General features: G+C 33.3%; 1 protein-coding gene across 2 annotated transcripts in view; it reads right to left on the reverse strand.

Annotated features, from left to right (window-relative positions):
• Positions 1-25,532, reverse strand: part of TRHDE (thyrotropin releasing hormone degrading enzyme) — a 365,898-nt gene that overhangs the window by 58,153 nt on the left and 282,213 nt on the right. For both annotated transcript variants that reach the window (XM_045829492.1, XM_045829491.1), the window contains 5 exons: positions 24,806-24,871; positions 23,983-24,170; positions 19,729-19,817; positions 14,225-14,358; positions 14,075-14,130 (listed from right to left, as the gene is read on the reverse strand). In XM_045829492.1, coding sequence (XP_045685448.1) covers positions 14,075-14,130; positions 14,225-14,358; positions 19,729-19,817; positions 23,983-24,170; positions 24,806-24,871 — 533 coding nt within the window. The remainder of the gene's footprint in view (positions 1-14,074; positions 14,131-14,224; positions 14,359-19,728; positions 19,818-23,982; positions 24,171-24,805; positions 24,872-25,532) is intronic.

The following is a 25,532-nucleotide window of genomic DNA, read 5'->3' on the forward strand; positions in this document are numbered from 1 at the left end:
TTGATCTTCAGAGAAGTGAAAATTAAATCAATCACAGTAAGATACACTCTACACAGCATAAAGGCTGATGTTAAAAGGACGGACAATACTAAGTGGTTGGTGAGGATGCAAAGCAAATGAAACTGTCATAGGTTGCTTGTTGGAGTATAAAGTTATCCAACCACTTTGTAAAACAGCATGGTAGTATCTAGTAAAGTAACCTTATCATTCGACTTATGAATAGGTCCCCTAGGTATTCCACTCCTAGGTATTTACTAAGAGAAAGGGAAACATCTATCCACACAATGATGTACATGCCAGTGTTCACAGCAGCATTATTCATAACAGACTAATTTCTTCCAGTGTTTCTTCCACATGCTTAAAAGATATAAATGCCTATCTTTTTCTCACTATCACTGCTTAATGAGTAACTACTTTCCAGGAAAATATCTATATGAATCTATAACTCTGGCATGTAAACCTCTGCCACTCTGGAAGCTACCAAGGTACTCTGGGGCATCGCTTGCTCTTCACCAGGCAAATAGCCCTAGTATGGTTCTCAGTCTCTCTCTTAATACAGTTTGTCTTAATTGCCCTTATAACTGGGCTCCCTGCTTCCACACTTGTTCCCTCATAGTATATTCTTAGTAGAGTAGCCAGAGTGATCCCTTAAACACATGTCTGATCACATCACTCTTCTATTCAAAATCCTCCTAATGACCTTGCCTTTCACTCTGAATAAAATCCCAAATTCTCACAACAGTGTGTAGGGCCTTATGTGATCAGTCCTCTGTTACTTTCCTAAAATTATCTCATCCTGCTATCCCACTTACTCCATTAGAGACACATCCATTTGTGTGCACCCCCTTGAACATGCCAAGTACTTTCTACCTCAGGGCCTTTGCACTTGCTGTTCCTCACTCTGGAATGTTTCCCTTCCAGATGGCTCCCTTATTTACTTCTTTTAGGTCACCACACATATACCAACTGAAAAGTGAGAGCTTTCCTGACCACCATGTTTAAAATAAACTCCCTTTCTGTGCCCTATCTCCAAACATACCCATTTTTAATTTATATTTATTCACTCTAAAGGAATAGCCATGTGGCATATTTATGTGTGTGATAATCTGACTTTAATCACTCCTCACTATCATGTAAGCTCTAGAAGCAGGAACTTTTCCTCATTTATTCACTGCTATTCATTCTAGTGTCTGTAACAGTGACTAGTACTCAGTAGTGTTTATTAAATATTTGTTTAACAAATGAACTGTCACTTTGTGTACAGGCTATTTGGGGTCAACATTTCCATCCCTATCTATATACATTCTTAACCCTCATGTGTTTCAAATGTAAAAAGCTGTTATAAGTGGAAAATATTGCTGACTAACATTGTATTCCAGAATGTTCTGTTTGTGAATTATTCTTGCCAGTAAGCATCAAAAATTAAAACTAAAAAATCAACCTACCAGAAGCATTTTGAAGTGCTTCTTATGCTTCTCATGATATCCATTTTGCCTGTTTGTGAAAGATGTTATCATATCATGTATCTTTACATGACAAAGTCAATACCACATATAGACATTGTATATACTGACCAACTTAACTGTGATGAAACTAGAAACTGGATGATGATACCACATGTGAAGGGGACCCAAAAAGACACTCAGAATTTATTTATAAAAAATTGTGTATTTATTCTTACATGTTTAAACTCCAGTTACCGTCAAAATACTCTCCATTTGATGCAATACAGCTATTGAGACATTTTTTCTATTGATTGAAACAGTTTTTGAACTTGTCAGTTTTGATGTCTTTTGGTGCTTCTGCCATTTTTTGTTTTACTTCTTCCACATTGGCAAAACATTTCCCTTTGAGGACTTTTTTCACCCACGGTAATAAAAATAAAAAACTTGCTCTGGGTAAGATTGGACTAATGGGGGGTGGAGCATGGAGATTGTGCCATTTTTGGTCAAAGATTGCTGAATACTCAACACAGTGTGGGCAGTTGAGTTTGTAAATTACCCATCATTAAATGGGCAAACACACTGAAAAAAATTACTAAAGCCAAATGCAGACAGACTCTCACACAATGCCAGCTGATACACTGATACTGCTGGGTTCCTAGAACACTCACATAGCAGGGAAGCCTGTACCCTAAGGGGCCAGCAGAACCCAGCCCTCCACCTTGTTTTATCCAGCCAGCACCTTGTTTCTACCAGGTGGCAGTGCTGAGCTCCTTGCCTCTAGTTAAGAAGTGTAACATTTATACAGTCTTAAAATTACATTTGGCCCTTTGAAGGCAACTGTGAGACTGATATGGCCCCAGATGATGATAAGTTTGGTACCCCTGTCCTAGAAGATAATTCTGAGTCTTTTGAGAGTCTGCTCTTGTATAAATCAAGTAAGCAATACTGAAAGATTTTCTGACTAATTCCTGTCCATTTATAATGATGAAATACAGACTAACACATAAAAATATATATATTCCTACTTCACTTTTAATTTGGCATATCCTGAAGTAAGGTTATTGGAAAATTTCTTCATCAAACACTTATAATCTTTTATTGTTATATGTGATAATTATTTAGTATATAATTTATGCACAGAAAATATTTAAATCAGTAATATCTTCCTTTCATTAAAAAAATTAATTGAATTTATTTTAACTAAGCCTTGTCTATGATTCTCAAATTTTAAAATTCTGTATGACTTTTCTCATATGAAATTAAAAAAATAATCTTTGTGAGGCCAAATAAGATGACTTCATCATAACATGAAACAAGTCTCATGGCCCTTTGTTATGCACCTACCTTCCAGTCCACACATCTGTCATCAGTCTGTCAACACATTCATTACCATTCTGACTGTATATTTTATTGAAATCCCTTTCAATATTGCTTTGCATTTATTGAAAAACAAATTTTATATGGATTTCTCAATGCTTCACTTCCTAAAAAAATGATAGTTTATCAATGTCAAAATTCAAAAAATGCAGTAACATTTTAAAAATGGAAATAGAAAACCTGAGTAACTCTGCCCTGGCTGATGTGGCTCAGTGGATTGAGCACAGGCCTGTGATCGAAAGGGTCACCAGTTTGATTCCTAGTCAGGGAACATGCCTGGGTTGCAAGCCGGGTCCTCAGTGGGGGGCGCTCAAGAGGCAGCCTCACATTGATGTTTCTTTCCCTCTCTTTCTCCCTCCCTTTCCCTCTGTCTAAAAATAAATAAATCCAATCTTTAAAACAGAGAAAAAAGAAAAGAAAACCTGAGAAACTCTGCAGATAATTAAGAGCATAGTAATATAGACGGGAGGGGCCTAATTGTTTTGTACGATAACTAGATTTCTATAATTATTTGAGTTTCACTATCATTTGAAAAAGTAGAAGTAACATTTCCCTCTATATGGCATGGATAAAATTCATGGTCTTGCCCTCAGTTTATACAATTAACTTCCAATACAGTGCACACAGGGAACGCAAAACCTACTAATTTTCACCTGGTGTTCTTTCTGTTTTGGGACAGCATTCCCAAAAACTGTCCACTAATTTGGAGTGTTTTTAAGTTAGCACCCACATATCATTCTCTGATAGTCATTATTCTCTTCAAGGCCTTTTAGCCTCACTTGAATTTTTCACATATAGACTGCTAGACTAATTTTTTTTTCTTATTACAAAGTCTCATTTTTTGCACTTCTGTTGAGCTCTACCACCTGGTGACCTGGAGGCTTGATACTGAACTTCTGTTTAATGCTGATCCTAATTAGGTGAAGCAGCTGAGCAACTAACTGGAAAGTTCTTCCTTTAGAGGTGAGAATCAACTGCGCTCCAGGCTATTCCCGGATTAGGAAGAATCCAATCTGTGATTCAAATGTGATCTGATTCTGCAGGGCACAACACTACTTCTTAGCTTCTGAGTGGGCCTGCATTCATATCTTTAAATAACATTAAATAGGTTTTGGCATAGCTGCAAAGAGTCAAGTTTTCCTAATCTGATGTTTTCTTACATCTAAAACAGTGAAGGCCCCTTCCCGGATACTCCATTCCACATCAGGGCATTTGAAGCATTACACACAGAATAGTTCAAATTGCAAAAAATTAATGGAGTATATCATGTATTTCAAATCACATCTCAACACTTTAAATTTTGCTTCAAAAGCAAAAAAGTGTGTGTTAATTTGAATCAATCACTCACCTTCATAGCACAACTTTTGGGAACTTAATTTTCTATCGTTTTCCCCCTTCCCCAAATTACTGCCTCTTCAAATACAGAGGTGAAATTTTCAAATTTTTTTGGCAAGTAGAAACTAATTTTCCTTTATCTTTAGTTTAGTTCTTTATTGAGGTAACATGACTACCTTTGGTAAATGACTATTGAAGCCCAAAATAGATTTTATGAGTGCTGGGAGAAAAATGCAAGCAGTTCTTTACTTTATCATTGGCTGATTAGCATGTTTGTGGAAATGAAGACTGTCAAAAAGCCCCATGACTCTCACTTCTCAGATAGGAAAGCATCATTCTAAGACAAGTTAAAGCAGTGAGTAGTTATCATAAACCTGCACTAATACATATATTTGTGTATTCCTATATTAAATATTTTTATAATTTAATTTATCATAATACGAATGAAAGCAGGCACTCTTTCATTTTGTATGAGACTGTGTGTGACTTAGGCTTTTATATTAATAAGCCAAATGGCAGAAGGATTCATTTAATTTTTCCACGAAGTCTACCACAAAACTCTTGTTATCTTTCAATCAATTATTTCTTGCTGAAAGAATCTATATTTACTTTTCTTTTCTTCCCTTAATCTTTCTAAGTTTCTGATTCCCTCAAAGAACATTATAGAATAATCACAAAACCTAAATATTCTTCTCTCAGCACTTGCTTAGTAGGTAGCTCCACTGTTCCTATCTACTTGCATTGCCAATAGATTGGCAGAATATTCCAAGTTTAGATGCTGGATTAATTTGCAAGAAAATTCTGTCATGTCCTTCACAACTACAGAAACTACTGAACACCTTAGAACTGGGTGTGCATGCGCATGGCTGGCTGTGCCAATAAGCTCATTTGGAAGCAAAGGTGGCCCCTAACGACATCAGAACCCTCCAGTGCCTTTGCATGCTTGGGAAAATTTCTGAGACACCTGAATCATGAATTATGTTGACAGGTATCAGATGAAATATCTGATATGGCTACATATTTAAGAAAAAGAATAAAAAATAGTATTTTGGGTTCTCTAACATCCTGACTCCAGGATCCAAAGACAGCCATTCTTATGATTGTTAAGGGTGCCTACTTTCAGGCTTTTCAGTGTCAAAGAAGCACCCGCCTATGTAAATTGATGCCGTCAATACCCTTGTAGCCTCAATATTGATATTTTGTTTTCAATAACATGAAAACAAAAGCAGTAGTTCTCATGTTATTGTGATTGTCAGGATCTCATGAAGTGCTGCACAGAATGCAGACTCCCAGGCAGTCCTAGGAATGTGCAATTTCTAATAAAACATCTCAGGTGATTCTGACATAAGTGGTCTGTCAGATCAGGCTCAGAGCAGCACTGCCCCTGAATATGCAAAGATCTCCAGCAAGCTGCAGAAGGACAACTCATATTCATGAAAGGAGAAACACTAAGATAATTATTCAGTTCTTTACAGTAAAAGAGTATATTACAAATATCTGTTCAAGTAAAGTTGATGTATATATGAGCATTTGGGAGGGACTCTGCCTAAATAATTTAATTTGTAAGCAGGCAAGTATTTCCAATTCTTGGGAAGCTCAGAGATTCAAGAACAAATCTCATGAAATCTCAGGCTTAGGTTCCAAAACAATTAGAGAATCAAAAGAATTGCAGTTTTGTGTCAAATATGACCAGACACTACTAATAACATTAATTATAAAATTGTTTTTCAGTTGTGAGATGCTACAGAGCATAAACGTATATACCTATTCAAACATATTTGTATTTGTATTCGGATTTTAGACTACTTATTCTTTAAAAAGAATGGTTTATGCAAACCCAAATAATGGACAAATATTACCCACATTTTTGTAACTCAAGAGTGAAGGGTGTTTGCTATGAATATGGATCAATTCTACAGAACAATGTCAAAATATCACTGTTACACTTTTTACTTAGCACTCTCAGACATCAGACATTAATATTAAAACATTTTCACCCACGGATCTGAAACACAAAGGTGGCACCAGAAGGTTACATGTTTGCTTTTGATTTAATGAAGTACAATTTAAAAGTGTCTAAGAAAAGTTTGCCGTCCTCAAGAGCCACAGGCTTCCCTCAGTGCCTCAGGAGGTTTGTACTTCTTAGAAACACCTGCTATGGTACCTCCTCCTAAATCCTTATCCCAAGAGCAACACCTGCAACTGCAATTGCAAAAGATTCTAAATATAGCTTGAAGGAACAAGTTACCTCCCTCTCTAACAAGTGTATGCCTGAAGGAACCGTGTAGTTGAAAATTCAGGCATACATGCTAGGCTTTTACTGGGCTATCATCATAGAAAGAAAGCTGATGATTTCCAGCTCTTCATAGTAAAAAACCCTGAAAATGCTTTCAAATTATTTTTAACATTAATCTGTGACAAAGTGTTGCATAAACTAAGACTAATTTAGAGGCCTTTTGAATATGAATTGTTAAGTAATTGCATGCAAAAAGGTATAAAAAGAGAGGACTTCAAGGTAACATTCTGTGTCTCTCAAGAGAATCATTAGCTGATGATGACAAATAAGTAATTAGAGTTCCCAGCCTCTGAGATGTGAGAAACATGGTGATCTTGGGGGATGGCCACGAAACCTCTGAGTGAACTCACTCTGAGTCACTGTTAACAGCACAAAAAGATATGCACTGGTTAGAAAGGCTGGAAGGGTAACTACAAGCTAATTTTAATGACTCCTGGCCAGTGGCAGATGATTGGAAGCATCTAGCCTACTACAATAAATCTTATTTGCAATAAACATTTTTATCACTTTCAGAATTTCATATTTAACTATAATCCTTTCTCATACACATTGGGGTGACTTAACAAAAGATAAGTAAGAACAAAGTCATACATAGATTCTTCTCTCAAGTGAGTCAAACACAAACAGCTAAAGAATCATTCTTCTCTCCATGCCAGTGAGTACAATATAAAGTGCATTTCCATCAGTATTCTCAATCTTTTATTAATAATAACTTTCATGATTTCATTACAAAAAAACAACTTAGAAAGAAAAGTGTGTATGCTGAGGTATGTAGTAGTACCTTAAAAAAGAAAAAGGTGGGAATTAAAGAAAGAATGAATAAACTAAACATCCTTCATAAAATCAGAATTTATGAAGCCATAGACAGCATCAGAGGTACCCAGGATCTTTCCTCAGGTTTTGCATTGTCACGCTCAGCTGAATGCAGTGGTCCTATTAGCACCGCACCAGAGTGGGAGAATCAGGACCAAACATCCAGCCTGCCAATATATTTCTCACAAAAGGTTTCTAAGTCATTCCTTCTCCCTTTCCTCTATGAAAGTTCAGCACATTACACATTTAAACAACCAGCTACCAAAGTAGGAAAAACAGCTCGTCTAGCCAAGCTGAAGGGGCAGAGTTGCTTTTCAGGCACTTCACGTTACTGCAATGAGGAAAGAAATGATCAACACATGATTTGCAAGAGAAACTCTAAGCAAAATGCAGGAGAGCCATCTGGAAGAAATAGAAGAAACTCTAGTAAAAGCCATGATGAAAGAAGTCCCTAAGGGAGCTGATCACTATGACTCAGTCTGCAAACATTGTTTGTTAAGGTGGCTTTAACAATGCCATCAGTCCTGAAACCAGAGCTCAGAAACATAAATAATGTTTAAGCACAGATCTGGGGTGTTCTCATTATTTACTTCTTCTAGAGCCATTGTATTTTCACTGGTTCATATACTGGGTTTCCAGTTTCCCTAACATATCTCAGATTTATAAACTCTGAAACAAGTCGATAAAAATGTACTGATTAATTTTTTAACATACATTCATCAAACATGCAGTAAGCACTAATGATGCTGCTCACCAATAATAGAGCACTTCTAAGTGAGACATTCATAATCTCAAGATATAGATCCTGGTGCTTTTTGTTAATAAAATACTAATATTTTAAAAGAAATCACTTCTATCTTATTCCTTAACAAAGTCTGCAAACTAAGTTGTAACAATCTGCTCTTGCGAAGGCTTTGTAAGTGATTAGACTCTTAATGGAGTAGTCCATGATAGAACTTTTGTAAATATACTACAGACTGAACAAGAATGTTATGATATTAATAATGTAGTAAATGGGCATGTAGTCTGCATAATTGAATTTTCCAGAAAAGTGATGACTAAATAAATAAGTCAGTGCAGGAGCTGCCCAGAGTGGTGGTGGTGATGATGATGATGATGATGATGATCACCACCATCATCATCACTTGTCTCTGGAACTTCTTTGGATAGGAACAGACTTTCCAAATAATTTTCATGTATTTTGAATATTTTGAGCAAAATACAACATAGGTCCACAATCCAGTGATGCACACTTTTATAGCTTTTTAAAATTGTACTTGAAGAATGCTAATAACTTTAAATATGCAAATCCCCCCCCAGTGGTTACTACACTTACACTGGCAAATCTTCCAAATTTCCAGTTTCAATCACATATGAAGCTAATAACTTCAGTAACATTTCTTACCTCATCTGGCTGCCAATTCCATTACTTCTCAAATCTCTTCTTTACTCAAGTTGTAGCATGAGCATTGCTATTGTAATAGTTCTGCAAAGGCTTTCCTCTAGTTTACACTTTTTCCTACTCTTAATCTCCTACCTTTAAGCCTTTCATGGATTTCCATAGTAAATTTTCATTCTTCTAATATTATTTACTATATCATGTGCTCCATTATCTTCCTAAGCCACACTAATTCTTCCCAATGTCTCCAATGTCTTCATAATATTTTATTCATAGTACCTATATCTGAACATATTCAATAGTTCATCATCTACAATGTATTTTTCCTACTAGATTATGAATTCAGTGAAAACAAGAAATGCATCTTGTTCATTTTTATATTTCCCAATCTAACAATGCTTTATGAAAACAAAAGACAAAACCAAACACAAATACCAACCAACAACAAAATAGGCACTTAGATATTGCATCTTAGTCACTAATTTCAAAGTTCAATTCAAAACACAATGACATTTGCAAGGCAATCAATTAATTGATCCTGCATATGCCAGCAATGAAAATCAGAATATGTACATGCAGAAGCAGTGCCAATTCCTACAGAAACATGTATCATGTTTAAAAATTAAGAAATAATATGACATTACCACAAACCATGTGCATAAAATCAAAGACCTTGACTGATAGTCCTGGATAAATAGGAAGAAATAAAATGTTTTGGAATTGGAAAGCTCACACATAAAAACATGTTATTTCTTTAAAAATTGATGTATAAATCCAAACCATATCTAGTCATAATTATAGCAGGATTTTTAATGGGCTTTGTCAAACTAATTCTAAAATTATATTTAAGAGACTATATACAAGATTTTAAGCAAGGACAACAGAAAATTTCATCAACAACAGCATACCATGATGCTAAATTAATTGGAACAATAAGGCACTAGTGGTTAAAAGAACAGAGACCAATTAAACAGAATCACATCAATTCCCTGAAACATGAGCATGTGTATAAAGTTAAACCTATCATTTCAAATCTGTGAATAAGGGAGGTCTTTTAAATAAGTAGTATTGACATAATTGGTTATAAATGTATTAATGTTAAAGAAAATTAGACAATGCATATATAGAAAATGTATGTGTATAAAAGATGCACAAGCAAACAACTTCAAAACAAGTTATTTTTGCTTCCAGACTGTCAAAAATGTGAAAGTTATACTCTTCAGTATCAAGGTGGGTTTGAGGGAATTGAACCTTGTCATACATGGCTGATAGAGGGTTCAACTGGAACAGTCTTTGGTATACAGTGTGTAATATTTACTAAAAATTTTATACTCTTTGAACCAAGTATTCCACTTGGGGAATGAATCCTATAAAAATACACATACATGCAGCAACAGACAGGTCAAGGATACTCACTGCAGTCTTCATTATTATAACCAAAAATCAGAAACAGTGGAATAAACCTCCCCAGACCTATTTTTATCAATGAGTCAGATAACAGAATAAATTTCTGTTCAGGTAAAAAAAAATGAACTGTACAAAAATGTAAATAAAAAATTGCCAGATTGATAGTGTAAATACAATTTTTACTTGTTAGGAGGGTAAAGTGTTGGCAGGGGAGTGGAGGAAAAGAAAACTATCGTGTTGTATTTCCCTTTTGTTTTAATGTTGTATAATTATAGAATGCATTAATGTGGTGCTTATCATTTAAAAACAACCATTAAAAGAATACCTAGAATATGTTTATTTAATTGCACACAAATAGTAACATGAACATTTATAGTTTGAATAACTAATAATTGATCATCAACTCATGCGACAAGTATATATTGGCAAAAATCTTGTACCAAACATTAAATTAGGCAGTAGTAATACAAGAATGAGACAAAGCTCTGTTCTTGAGTTTATCCAAGAATCATTAGGGATCCAGAAAGGTAAGTGTTTGAGCTACAAGGTGACAATTGCTCTAACAGAGGTCTTCAGGATGTCAACTTACTGGAAGGACAGGTAAGGCTTCAGTTAAGGGGATGCAAGTGAAATAATTTTTTTAAGTGAGTAGTAACATTCCTGACAGACAAGGGAGATGAGGGTGGGCAAAGTCACTCTGACTTGTGGTCATAGGCTGTGCCACTGTTTGGGGTTGAATTCCAAACTCCTCACTTAAAAGCTGTCCCACCTGAATTAAGTGACTGAACTACTCTTTACCACTGTGTCCCACCTGTAGAATGGTTATAGTAATTATACCCACTCCATGGGAGTACAAAGAAAATTGAACAAGGCCATTCATAAAAGCCTTAGTATAATACCTGGAATATATGTTTTAATAAATATTTGCTATTTTCTACTTGTTACCTAAGAAGCCAAAGAGAGCATGATGTGTTCTAGAAACTGAAAGAAGGTTGATACCAGTTAGTAGCAAAACTATGCAGCATTTATAAAATTCAGTGAAATATAAATAACTGTTAACCAAGTAAGTGCAGGGCACTTACCTCAACATATCTGATTTTGTATTTCTTTACTTGCATCCTAATATAAAAATTATCTTACGATCAATAAAAGAAACTTTAATATATATTCAATGAGATTTGCATATTTTCCTAGTTAATTTATATAAAGGAAGATTAAATTGTTTACTTTGAACATTTAAGGCTTCCACAGTTAGCATTGAAGGCAATGTACTGTCTTCCTCAACAGGAACTTAATTTTCAAAAAAATAATTCACCCACATTAATATTCCATTTAAAAATGACTTCTATCATTTAGTGCAAAAGAGTCAAAAGATGCCTTCCTTTAGATCTCTGACTGTCCTCTGTCTTTAGAGTATCATTACCTACTTGCTTCTTACCATCATTTCAAATCCATAAGGATTCACATGAACTTCTGTTTCAAATCCTTTCAGTCTTTCCATATTGCCTGGCTCTCTTATTAAAATAAATAATATTACTGATTATAGATATGTAACACATTATACATATGTATATATATGTATGTATTAGCAGTAATATACATAAACAGATATAGATACATAGATATACAACATGGGCTCTAAAGCCAGACCACATGGACAAAGCTGTGAGAACTATATAAATTACTATATGTAAAACAGGACAGTGTCTGTAACCTTATAAGGGCTTAATAATTATTAGTTGGTGATGTTAGTTCTCTTTTAGCTCCCAATCTCATTTTCTCTCTCTCTCTCTCACTCTGTTTCTCTCTCTCATTTCTCTCTCAGTGTAATGTTACATTAAATACATTCTATTTCCAGCGTAATTGCATATCTAAACTTCTGTGTCAAACTACTCTTCATATCATACCTTATACTTTCTTTAATGTCTTCATGTTTTACTGTAGACCACAAGCCACATCTCAATCATCTCCACAATCACTACTTCAGCAGGCCTCCCTTCACCTCTATTACTTCTAAATGTTTTGCCCAATAAGATGACACTGTGCTATGGAACCGCCCACATTTACCCCAGTTCTCATTAAACAACTACATTCACCTGGTACAATTTCATTAGAAATTTCTTTGCCATTCAGTGAGGAGGCAATTCTGTACTTGGAACTCAGCATGCCGGGTCAGAATGAGGCACTAATACAGCATTACACATCAAGAAAGAGAAAATACTATTAATGATTCTTGGCTTCTTTAGTGATAACAGTAAGGCAAAGATCAGAGTTTTGTTTGTTTTTGAGAGCAATTAAAACTTCTTCTTTGTCAAGTTTTGTGTGTTTTACATTACATATTATTTATTTAGACAAAAACCGACCTCAGTAACCTGGCACTAAACTTTTTGCTTCTATTGCTGTAACTATTTATTAAGCCTTCCATATTTAAGCCCATTAGTTTTAGTGAATTGGAATGTGACAAAGTGTGATATAAAATTGTTAGTGCATGGAAAAGAAATTAAATTTGATCATATGTACAAATAATAAAAGCAGTTTCAGGTCCTATGTATATAATAACGCTATTGCTAAGACAACTTACATGTTTGTATCAGCACAGACATAGTTAACTGGTTTCACACAATTATCATAGGAGAAAATGGTGTAAATCATGAAAACCAGGTAATAAAAATTATACATTACCTAATTTGTAGCTTGTAATATCATATTTCTAAAATTAAAACTGTAGTTGAATATGAAATACAAAATGTGTGAATTTACTTTAATAGTCTTAAAATTAAATAGATTGCTTGTGCTTAGAATCAAAATTATTTACAAGGAATTTTACTGGTGTGAATATTAAAAATCAACAAAAAATGTGGCATTTAGTGACTATTCAAAGGCATAACGTGATAAATCTAATTAAGAAAATAACATAAATATTACTACAACTAGTACAATTAACAACTTCTGCTACAAGATTGATATATATTTTGTCCAAAGAGCTTTAGCCCATTGAATATTGATTTCTATCATGCAGCAAAAGTTTTCCATAATGAATTAGATTTTTAAAATTATAAAAATATACACCAGTATATTCCAAAAAAAATTGCCAAAGCTTGAAGGTATTTTCCATCAAAAATCAAATATGGCACAACAGTTATTTTGTAGAGTTCATTAATAAAATTGGGAAGAGATTATTAATCTCCAGAGTGTTAAATTGAACTTGCAGTAAAAATTGATCAACCTTCTCTTGACAAAAATACCCTATGGCTGCTATTGATCAAGAGTTTGGGACACTATTATAATTCATCTCCAAACACAAAGAATATGAGTTAGAAATTTTTTAAAAAGATTTACAAAGTGAAGTACAAAAAATGGACTTCATTTATTTAAAAAATTGTATATTTATTCTTACATGTTTACACTTCAGTCACTTTCAAAGTACTCTCCATTTGATGCAACACACCTATCAAGACATTTTTTTCCACTGTTCAAAACAGTTTTTGAACTTGTAGATTTTGATGCCTTTTAGTGCTCCTGCTGTTTTGTTTCACCTCTTTCACATTGGCAAAATATTTCCCTTTGAGGAATTTTTTCATCCCGGGAAACAAAAGGAAAGTCTCTCCAGGCAAGATCAGGTGAATAGGGAGAGTGAGGCACAGAGATCCTCATGTTTTTGGTCAAAAACTGCTGAACACTCAGTGAGGTGCGAGCAGGTCCACTCATAAATCACCCATCATGAAATGGGCACAAGCAGTGAAAGAGCCTTCAAAAAATAAAATTCACTGAAGCAGAACGCAGCCTCTCACAACTCCAGCATGTACACTGATCCTGAGGCGTTCCTAGACCACTCACTTCACAAGGGAAGTCTGTAGTAGAAGGGGCAGCCTTCCTGAAGTTAATTCCAGTGGTTTTTGGGGGGTTCCCCCCTTATATTATTTAAAATATGCATACAATTTAGCACCTAGAGGATGTCTTATGGACATGAGTGTTATTGTGGAGATCCCCGGGAGGACATACCTGGCTAGGCTGAAGGCATCGTCGATCAAGCCTGCTCGATTACTGACAGAGAGGACCTATGAGGTCAACCAGGAGAAAATGGAGTCACTTAGGATTAAAATGGCAGATTCACATATCAACACAGATCTTTAATGAGTAAATCCAGTTTACCTCATGGTTCCTGATTAATTGATCAATTAATAACCTCCAATTCCTTAAATCATAGTTGACTCTAAAATAGCCAGTTTGATTGATGTTCCCAAGCAACCAGCTTCCTTTGGCCAAAGAAGTTATTCTGTGGTGCTCTGAAAATAACATTTTGAGGGTAGAACAGGTTTTAAACTTTAAGGGTTAAAATGGTATAAAGTAGGTTTTCTCAATACCACATATTAGAATACAAATAATTTAAAAAGAACACCATCCTAAATACTTCATTAAAATCTACTTTTTAATCAATTAATCACTATATTGAGAATTTGCTAGAAAACCTTAAGTTGGTTACTCATTACCTCAATTAATTTTTCTTATAATTAACATTTCTGTTCTTGACAAAACTCCATAACCTATACATATTTTATTTTTCAAAATATGAAACACAATCAAGGAATATACCACTGTATTTGTGTGGCTGCTAGTTAATTTGTATATGGATATGTGGCCAGAATAAAAGAAAAGGTTTTATGTGCATATCTACTTATCTTGTTCAGTGAGAAACTGATTACCATACAGCTCATTTGTTTGAAAGTCAGTGTGGTTCACTGCCTTTTTTTCTTGTGCTTTCTTGGAAGTACTAATAAATAACACTTTCCAGCGTCATCAATAATGCTGGAAAAAGGAACCTCATTTGTTTGACTTTAATATTGCTACATATAATTAGAACAAAGAGAGAAAATTCTGCTTATTGAAATCATTTCGTTAAATGATAACTTGATTATATTCTCCAGTAATTCAATTAAAGCAGACCAGTAAAAGCAATCTTATAACTTACTTATTTAACTCCATCAAACACAGAGAGAGAACTCCATTCACTTTTAATGTCAGCGTTTATTGATTTCAAAGAACCTTAGGTCACAATTCTAATCATTTTTGTTGATGTCCTTAGGACTCATGCTTCACAGAAGTTACATAATGTATGAAGTTTACTTAAAATTTATGTTTTATACACATGTGCACACCTGTGCACACAGGCACCACTGGTCTAATTTTTGTAGCTACTGGAAACCAGAAAATGCATCATAGAAACTGTGTCATGTCTGAGTATGAAACACAACCTCCAAATCTCATTCTATTATCAAGGTTTTTACACATCTCACTACAACATGGGTTTTATTTATTTTTTAAATACTAACTTTAAAGAGTACTCTCTTTAAGAAGCCCACACAAAAGAAGAGTTTATACCACAAAAATTACTGGGTGAGCATCAGTGACCATTATTTGCTTAGGTCTGGAATGGGATGTGCTAATCTAATGCATGTTACACATATGTAACTTTCAAAAATGCATAGTAAAAAAATTCTTAAACATAAACATATACTGAACAAAAAAAATCTAGTCTTTAAGGCTTCAAATAGCACTTCAACTTCTTGCCACCTTATAAATAGTATCTGTTGGAACATAAAAAGAAATGAGGCAAAGGAAGGTTAAATTTTCAAAAATTTAATGTGTTTATCCACAAAATTTCTGTAAAACTTTAGAATATCACCCATTTTACAGATGCAAAAATAAAAACAAAAAAATTAACAAAAATATGGCATTTTTAAAAAGTAATGTAATCTTATAAAGATAGATTTTAATTAGTCATGCCTGAATCCACTGAGGAAAAATTAAGACCGAAATATTGAGTATTACTTTATTAAATTCTTAACTAAAACCTGAAGGATATTATTGTTTGTGAATAATTTTATGCATGCCTTTGTTATAAATGAAATCTTTGGAAAGATGATTCCCTAAAAGATACATAATAGATTTTAAATATCTTTTTCCTTCTAGTTAATTATATCTCTAAATAGTTCTGAAGAACATTTGAAAATTAACTAATGGCAAGCAATGAATATTAAAGAGATCTTTTCTAGTGGTCTAATGAGGTACAGTAGTTGGTAAGTACCATAATAAAAAGTATGGAAGTTATACTTCAAGTGTTAGTAATAACAGTTAAAAATGATATTTAGAACGCATCCAAAATGGCATAAGACTTAACTCTGTCAAGGCACACAGTAGTTGGAGCTTTTTGTTTTTATATTCTATGCATTATTTTGGAATAACAACAGAAAGGAGATTGGGCCTTTCTACATAACACTGGTTGGTTACAGAACAATCAGAATTTAAAACAAAAATTCATTTCACCAGGGTAACAACATACAACAAACTCAGGTATAATAAATAACACATGCTGGTTTTCTCGCTGGACTCTTGAAAATGCGTAAGGAAAGCACTACAGCATTATGCTAGTTTTTAATGTTACTCCTATTTTTCAGCATTAATTTTTCTTTTATTTTGAATCTTTTCTAACATTTGGCATTACTTTTATTCCTTTCCATTGCATTTTAAGTTTAGCCAGTCAGCACACAAGTTACTATATTTTAAATGTCTACATCCTCAGTATTTTCATAATAAAAACAAGAGATAAATCCTTTTGCCTACTTTCGATAACTTAAAAATTGGTTTTAAAACTACTTTTAGGCTATAGTCATCTGTACCTTAACTTGGAATTAATTAGATATTCATTTAAACCATTTTAAAAATTGAAGTGTCAAGAGTTTAGGATGATTCAAATCAAATTTACACTCTACATTCTTCATGACTTTGCCTTTAGTATCTTGTGAGATTAAATCTATGATTGATAATGAACAATTATAAAAACATTGATTTGATTGCTATAATTGAAAGGTGAGTTTTTACATATGTTGCCAATAATTGACCATGATATTTTCTTAATATTTTATGGATAAATATGTTTCATTGACATTAACTGGCTATATGTGGGGGGGGGGGTAGTTACAACATACAGGGTTGGACAAAAGTGGGTTTACAGTGTTCTGTGGAAAATAATACATTGATTAATAAATAATAACATGAGTAAACTCTGTGTTTTTCATATCCACAACTGTATACCTACTTTTGTCCCATTCTGTATAAAAGAAGACAAGAATTAATAATCTTTTTCTTAATTTTTTCCTGATGTCATGTTTTTTTTCATCATCAAAAGGAAGAACTTCAAGGCAAAAGTGAACACAGTTAGAATGAGACTGGACAAGGAAAACAGAAAGGCTACCTTTCTTTTAGGTCCTTCCTAAGAGCATCAAGACATATGTATGTATTTTAAAGGTTTCCAAGAAACATTGAGTAGGAATAGGCATGCCCCCACAAATTCTTCAGATTTTAACTGAGGCAATGTTTTATCAACTGAAAACTCTGCTGTGATTTAGTGGAAAATGGCACGTTATATTCTGTAGGTTGAACAGAGCACAACTTCAGGGTGATGGGGTGTGCCATCAACTTCTGGTCCATGTAAATATCCTCTCCCAGAGTTATGCACAGCTCAAACTCTGTAATTGGGTATAACAACCATGTGTTTTCACACAGATGGTATTTCAGACAAACATATGGTTTCAAATATCATTTGGTTATCCTGATTAATACTGAAAGACTATAAATGAAAACAACCACTCAAATACAATGACCTGTGGCTATTGGTCAAAAAGAGTTGTATTTGGCTAATTTGTGTGGCGTAAGAAGATACTGTGAATAACAGCATGGAAATAATTAGGGAATTAGAGAAAACAGACCTGGAAAATGTATCCCAAAGGAATCTGATTTGCTCTGAATCCCTGCACTGTCTAAAAGTGAAATTTGGGGGTGATTCTGATGTTTGATCAATATGTTTGTGCTCTTCTAATTTTCCCATTTCTATTCTATCTTCCAACAAGAAATGTTTTACTTTGTTTCGAAAAAGCTATTCTTTTTCATGTTCCAAGCAATCATATAAAAGGCTGACTTCATTCTAATAGTTGGGTCATTACTATAACAACCCATTGCTTGCATTCATCGTCACATAACAAATTGTGTAGATAAATATAACAACCACATGGAGGCAAAAGAGAAATATAAAGAAAAGTAATACAGTAAATGTGAATTCAGAATCATCATATAAATACTAACTCCAAGAAATAAAAAGAATAGATTATATTATGAAATTTAAAAGGAGAAACACCAATAAGTTTTTAAATAAGCATTTCAATGCATCACATATGAATGTTTTATATACAATATATATAAATGAAAGCATATATTTTCATAATCTGTGATTATGTGTTAAAATACAATAACATAAAATTGAGTAGAAATTCAACTAGAAATACAAGTGTTTATATTTCTAGTAAACAAATTAGATTCTGCTGTAAGAATATTGTCTTGTGTGTGTATGTATTGTGAGCACTTACATCTCCCTTATAATAGCAAGACTGAGGTGAATAAACAATGTTCATGTCATTATTTATTTCTTTATACCTTACCTTATTTCAAAAAAACCCCAAACATGTGGCTGTTTAAAGTGATGCCTATGAAATAGCAAGATAACAGCAACTGGCAGAGCATTTGAAAAGAGCAAGAAAAACAAAATGTTGACATACTTGCCCATCTAAATAAAAATTAAATGTTACATAAAGAACTATCATTGTTTCCATGCCTCTGGTTCTATTTTGTTCACTTGTTTGTTTTTTTTTGTGGAAACAAGGAACAGACTGACAATGGCCAGAGGGGAGGGAGGAGTGGGATAAGGGGGTAAAGAAGGGGAAGTCTGTAGTCAAGGAACAGGTTTAAATGACCCATGGACGTGGACAACAGGGTGGAGGTTGGCTGTAGGAGGCGGGCAGGACAGGAGAAAGCAGCAGGGGAAAATTGGGACAACTGTAATAGAACAATAATTTTAAAAAAGAATAATAATCAGAAACAAACAAAAGAGACAGTTTCTCACTCTAGAATAAAGGATTTAGATTGGAGTCAAGAAATACCTTTCTGATAGTGAACTGAAACAGGTCACTACGTTACTTGAAGATATTTAGAAATAGAATAAAATCTCATCTCTCTCTGCTCCTTTAGAATTGATCCTACGTAGGGGATAGTTTAAAGACTGATGAAGATCCCTCCCTTCTGCCCTATAATTATCTAATTCTATGAAGAACATTGCCTCACCCAGTCTTTAAACTGTCTCACCTGGTAAAGAGAAGATAACAGGAAAATGGAATTAAAAATGTGACCTGTATTTCAGTATTAGGTACCCTGCTTTATTGGGAGTTCTGATTATAATTCAATTATATTTGGGATTAAAAAGTGATACAATTTGAAATAGCTAAAATTAGTACTACAACTACTTTGAAATTTTCTATTTACCATCAAAGACAAATAAATTATATATATATATATATATATATAGATAGATAGATGGATAGATAGATAGATAGATAGATAGATACACACACACGTATGCCAACTGAAATTAGACTGTGTAGAAATTATACTATATTATACTTAATTTTGTAAAGGTGATTATGATATTTCTCTACATTCTATTCTAATCTGTCTTTATTCACATTTTCATAACATCTGAAACCAGAGGTTAGGTTGCTAAATAATTATCTAAAACCAAACACTTCCTTGCAGGAGGATATATACTTTACCTGATTTGTTAGACACCCAAATAATTGCTTCTGAAGACACATGGCTTCTATTTCCTACCACAATAGTTAATGGAATCTGCCACAGGTAACTGCAAAATAAAAGAGAAGCTTTAAGAATAAAAATAGTTATAACAAATAAACAAACAACATGTATTATGCACCTTTGTGATTTTTATTACTCTCTTTAAAGAAATTAAAAAATTCCTTAGTTATAAAGGTAAGAAATATGTCAAGAAGATGAATTTACTCTCTCTTTTCTATTTAAGATTTTTTTATTTATTTTTAGAGGGAGGGGAAGGAAGGGAGAAAGAGAGGAAGAGAAACACTAACGTGTAGTTAACTCTCCCAGCACCCCCTGCCAGGGACCTGGCTCACAACACAGGCATGTGCCCTGACTGGGAATCGAACCCTTTAGTTCGCAGGCTGGCACTGAGTCACACCAGCCAGAACTGAATTTACTCTTTCAATGCCACTAACCAGACTTGGCCTCTAAGAGTTTTAATTTCAATTTAAAAGGAGGACTCCCTACAAAATAAGTTATCTTGGGGAAAAAAACGGATTTGCATTTTGTATTAAGAATAAAAAGTAGATAAAATTTATAAATCTGAGTCACAGTATTTATTGATTATGTCTAATAGTAACTCGTTTCTACTTGTTTCTATATTAGATTAATAGACATTTCAGTGGTTTCATGCATCTACATTTCGATATTCTCTTTATTTGTCTAACTCTTCTAAAAGATACAATTAGCATATTCTTACAGAAAACTTAATATAGCACACCTAAAGCACAGTAACTAAAAAGTAAAAATAATCAGATACCCCTAAACCCAGATGAATACTAAGAACACTGTCAGACATACTTAATGCTCTCTTTTCTGGAATGCAATCTCCAAACTGACGTGTAAAATCACCCATCAACAGGCAGAGATCAGTGATGAGTCTCAACTATTATACTAAAGAGAAGCATTCTCTAGAATTTTACTTTTTATAGGATAAAAATTGAGGCCTATGCTTGTACATGGAGTAATATCAATTTAATCTCAGTTGAGTAGCCAGATACATGTTGAATCATTTTACAATAAGTTCAGTGACTAAATGTTTCTTTCCCTAAAATATAGTCATATTATCCTGATCTGTCATTGAACCATTAGCAACAGGGTAAGCTAACAACATCTAGCGTGGAAAAAAATATATTTTATTTTTAATAATTTTTCTGTTAAATTTATTTGGATGATATTGGTTAATCAAATAATATGGTTTCAAGTGTATAATCCTATGATACATCATCTGTATGTTGCATTTTGTGACTACCACCCAAAGTCAAATTTTCTTCCGCCACCACTTTTTGAACCCTGTTACCCTTTACTACCTCTGAACCCCCTTTACTCGTGTAACCACTTTACTGTGCTCTGTGTCTATGAGTTTTTGTTTGTTTGTTTGTTTCTTGTGAAGGTTCACTTGCTGCTTTCTGTTTTATGTGCTAAGAATGACTGAAATCATATGGTTCTTGACTTTTTCTGGTTTATTTTACTATTTCTTATTTTTAAAATGTAAAAAGAGATATTGTGTGAGCTCCGTAAGTGTGAGAGGATGCAAAGCTGAGAATTTTTCAGCGAACATGTCTGGAGTTATATAACTAAAAACAATGAATGTGTTCTGGGGGCTGTGAGAGGGCAGGGCATGCCCTCTAAATCTGTCACATGGAATTGGATTATTTTATCATTTCATGTTTTGCATTCACAATAAACAGAACTCAGCAATAGTACATGATCCAAATGGAAAACTGAAAGAAATTAATAATTTATACAACTGCTATCTCCAATAAGGAAAGTCGAAATAATATGTTTAAGATTCTAAGTTTTAAAAATGATATGCTCTACTTAATCAGTTTGTGAGTGTCAATTGTGTGGACACATGACACGATAGTGCAGTGGACTCCACAAAATAGACCAGGAAATAAATAATCTACAGAAGCCAAACATGCCTTATTTCTTTAGGAAGATGTGAATGAATGCGACTCATGTAAGGTTTTTTAAAAAACCCTCCAAGCTCCTAACATAACATTAGGAATATGCCACGAATGTTTAATGATGGATTTACAATGAAGAAAACACAGAAAACTAATATATTTATTTAACAGTCATTCTGTTTAAAAAGACTCTTTTTGATTAATTGGAATAATTAGTTAAGAAACAAAACTGTCTGGCTTTGGATCTGATTTTAAATTTAAACTATGCACATATTTTCATACGTGAGATTTTGCAAAAGCCTGGAAATTCCATAAACTGTCATTGTATTAGATTGAGGTAAAATAAAAGGGACCAACTAAGTCTATAGGTAAGACCAAGGTTAACTTTATGCTTTTGACTTTTTAGTACCTATTCCCACATTCAGTTGGGTCAATAAATTGTGAACTCAAGTGTCAGTTAAAGGACATGAGATATATAAAATTAAAGATGTTAAAAATCCTCAAGGATCAATGTCCCTTTTATATCATGGTTATAAACATGTTTGTGAAACATTATTTGCCCCTAATATAACCAAATAAAGGATAGATAAAATTGGTATTAAAGCTTCGACCACAATGTCACAGTGAATTAAAGAATCAGTAATACAAAATTGAATACTAAATTTTCAACTGCAAGCCATATTTTTTAAAATAGAAAGTAATTTGTAGGATTAATGGGATGTCATGCATTATCTTATTATAAATTATTTTAGATGCCAAAGTTCAAAATCATCTATATGGTTTTAAAACTCAAGTACAAGCAAAGCTCTCTAGAAGTTCCATATAGTTTTACAGCCTGGGAGAAATTTTTCCTTTAAAGTGTCAATCTAATACATCAGATGCCTGTTACAGGTTGACAGGGTATTTTTGTTCAAAATTTGTTCTGTCATCTGCATGTCCTTTATGTTTTTCTGCCTCAGTGATGCTTGTATCAGACTGACCATTTCCAAAGGCATAGCTGAATCTCTCTAACTTTGCTACAGTCAAGTAGTTTTTATGTACTTCTGGCGAGCCCAGAGGTTACGCCTAAGCAGGTTTCAGCATGGAGACAGGCGGTAGATGGTCAGAACAAGCATTTGGTAGCTATGAGGAATCCAAGATGGATGAAGAATGACAGACCCTGACACTGTGGAGGGGTGATATGTGCTGTCTGGGTCGGGAGAGTTGGATGGCAAGGGCAGTTTGTGGAAGACCAACTCATGTATTAGGCAGGGGATTTAAGACAATGCTTTTCTAAACAGGATTCCAAACTTAGTCACCAGAAGTATTAATAAATTCCTCAATCACTTCTCCTGTAGCCCATCTTGGAGCTAGGCTACTTGGAAATGATTTCTCTTCTTCTTAGCGATCACAAAGAACACTTAATCATGCATCACACCTACTAGATGCTGGTGAGCGATAAAGTCAGACTCTTAATATTCCAAAGTAATAGAAGACAGCATGACAGACATAATTCAGACACCTTGTTTTACTTATTAATTTTAACCTCCATCCCTCTTTGTTTCCCCAACCTCTTATCAGGGTATCAAATAAAAAATGAAGTTGAGTGATAAAAATCTACTATCTTTCCTTGGCTCAGCCTTTAATAAGACACAAAACACTAAGAAAATGTCAAGAAAAAAATAAATACTTGATGCTGAATTATCAGTAATTAAATGAAAGTTGTAAAAGAAAGTTAAGTATCAAGAATAAAAATTCTATGTATGTGTGTCTTTTCAATGGTTTGAAACACAAGAAATGAGGGAAGAAAATAAGTGGTTTGATACTTCGATCATTTAGAAATGAATTTGATTTGAGTTTCTTTGGCTCAGACACTGGTCTAGTGTTTTTTTCCGTTCTTTTTTTTTTAACTGGTCTTTCTGGATTGTTAGTTTATGTTGTCATCTACTGTATTAATCACAGTTTGCTTAATTCCATTTAATCACATCAATGTATCTTTCTTGAATTCAACATTTACAGGGAAAAACAATCACACATTGTTCTCTTAAAGCATCATGATAACTTAAATTCTGTTTTCCTAAACAAAGTAACTTTGATGTGCTATAATCTTGATGGTTAAAAACATCTGGATAGGGGAGTAAAAGAAGAATCAAAATATAAATACCATAATGTAAATAAAGAAATCAAAACTACATTTTGCTTATAATATTTCAGAATAGTGTTATCAATGCTTTTTAAAATATAAAAATACAAAATAAAATGTAAGAATAAAAGAATTTTTTTTCATGGAACAAAGTGTTGTACCTGTTATTCTGGAGTGCAAGTCCTTTAGTTTTGGTACTGATGTCATAAACAAAATGCTGTTGGGTAATTATTATCCATTTCTCCACTGTTGTGTTTCCCAAGATGGTGATAACAGGATAACCCATCTGGAGTGTCCACTGATCCATTACTTCTTGTATATTTACATACTTTCCATTTCTTTTTAAAGCCTTTATAACCAAAATTGTATACATTAGTTTTATAAACATGAATTATAAACATAATTACATCCAACCATTTTCATTTTTACCTTTATGATTACCCTGAATATAAAAACATTTAAAATCAGTGAAGCTAAGATACTGTTAGAAAATTTCATCTGCTTGCCTTATCTTTATATATATCACGTTTCATATATATCACATTTCATATAAATTTTTTACTTAATGGAAGATAAAACATTTTATTGTTAAAGCAAGTGTGTGCAGCATCATTAAGTATCTGTAGTATGTTTAGTATCAAATTTAAATTTTGTTATTCTCATATCAAAACAATTTTTTAATATTTAAATATTTTTAACATGAATATCTGATACAATATTAAAATCATATTTCAGAAGTATTATCATGTTTAAAGTAGGCAAGATATCTTTTACTCCTGCCTATAGTTTAAGTAATTTTGAACATCATTATCTTTATAATATATATGTAATATATCAAAAATAAAACAAGAAAGCAATATGATAAAAAGAGAAGTATAAAAAATGAAAACAAACTGTTAGTGTCAATAAAATTTATGATTGCTTTATAAACTTAATTCAAGTATTCAAGAAGAGGTTTTGGTATCCGAGCTTCCTATACGTTACCTCGGAAAGAGTATTCCAGAGATCATTTCTGGCTGCATTGCCATACTTATGAATGGTTAAATAATCCTACAAAGAATGCAAAATTGTGATTACAATTCAAAGGCTAAGCAATTTCCAGTAGACACTTTTATTTCTCAGTGCAATTAACCATTTCCATGTGTTGGAATTGCATTAACAAAAAGAAAGACATGCAGAAAAATGAAGAATCTCATTTTGAAATATTCCAAAAATATTTAACACTAGTGTATTTCTTAAGTCATCAAAAAAACTCTTAAAAATTAATCTCTTAAAATTATTTTCATAGCCCTAATCACTCCTTAAGGATTTCCAGGGTCAAAGATCTTCCTCTGATTTAACAAGTCAACTTTGAGCAATTTTGAAGAAACTATCTCTTCAGTGAAATATATTAGGTGAAAGTTTCCCATAGGCTTTTATGTTGACAGGTTGAAATTTTTTTTGTTATAGAATTTAAAAAAGAGGACCCAACTGAAATATATGCAGATGTGAAGAAGAATTGCTTTGCCAAAAGGGTGATGATTATCTCTACAACCTGTCAAGTTTCCTAGTCTTTCTGCAAAGAACAAGCTGCCTAATACAAAGTGATACATACTTATTTCTGTGAGTTTGAAACACATACTAATATTTAATGAGAAAGAGTCGATCCTAAGTTTATTTCATACTTTGGGACTTAGGACTTCCCATTTCCCATTTTCAATCATGTGTAGTT

This window comes from Phyllostomus hastatus, unplaced genomic scaffold (assembly GCF_019186645.2).
Source record: "Phyllostomus hastatus isolate PE091 unplaced genomic scaffold, TTU_PhHast_1.1 phas_scaffold_93, whole genome shotgun sequence".
In the NCBI taxonomy this organism is placed as follows: Eukaryota; Metazoa; Chordata; class Mammalia; order Chiroptera; family Phyllostomidae; genus Phyllostomus; species Phyllostomus hastatus.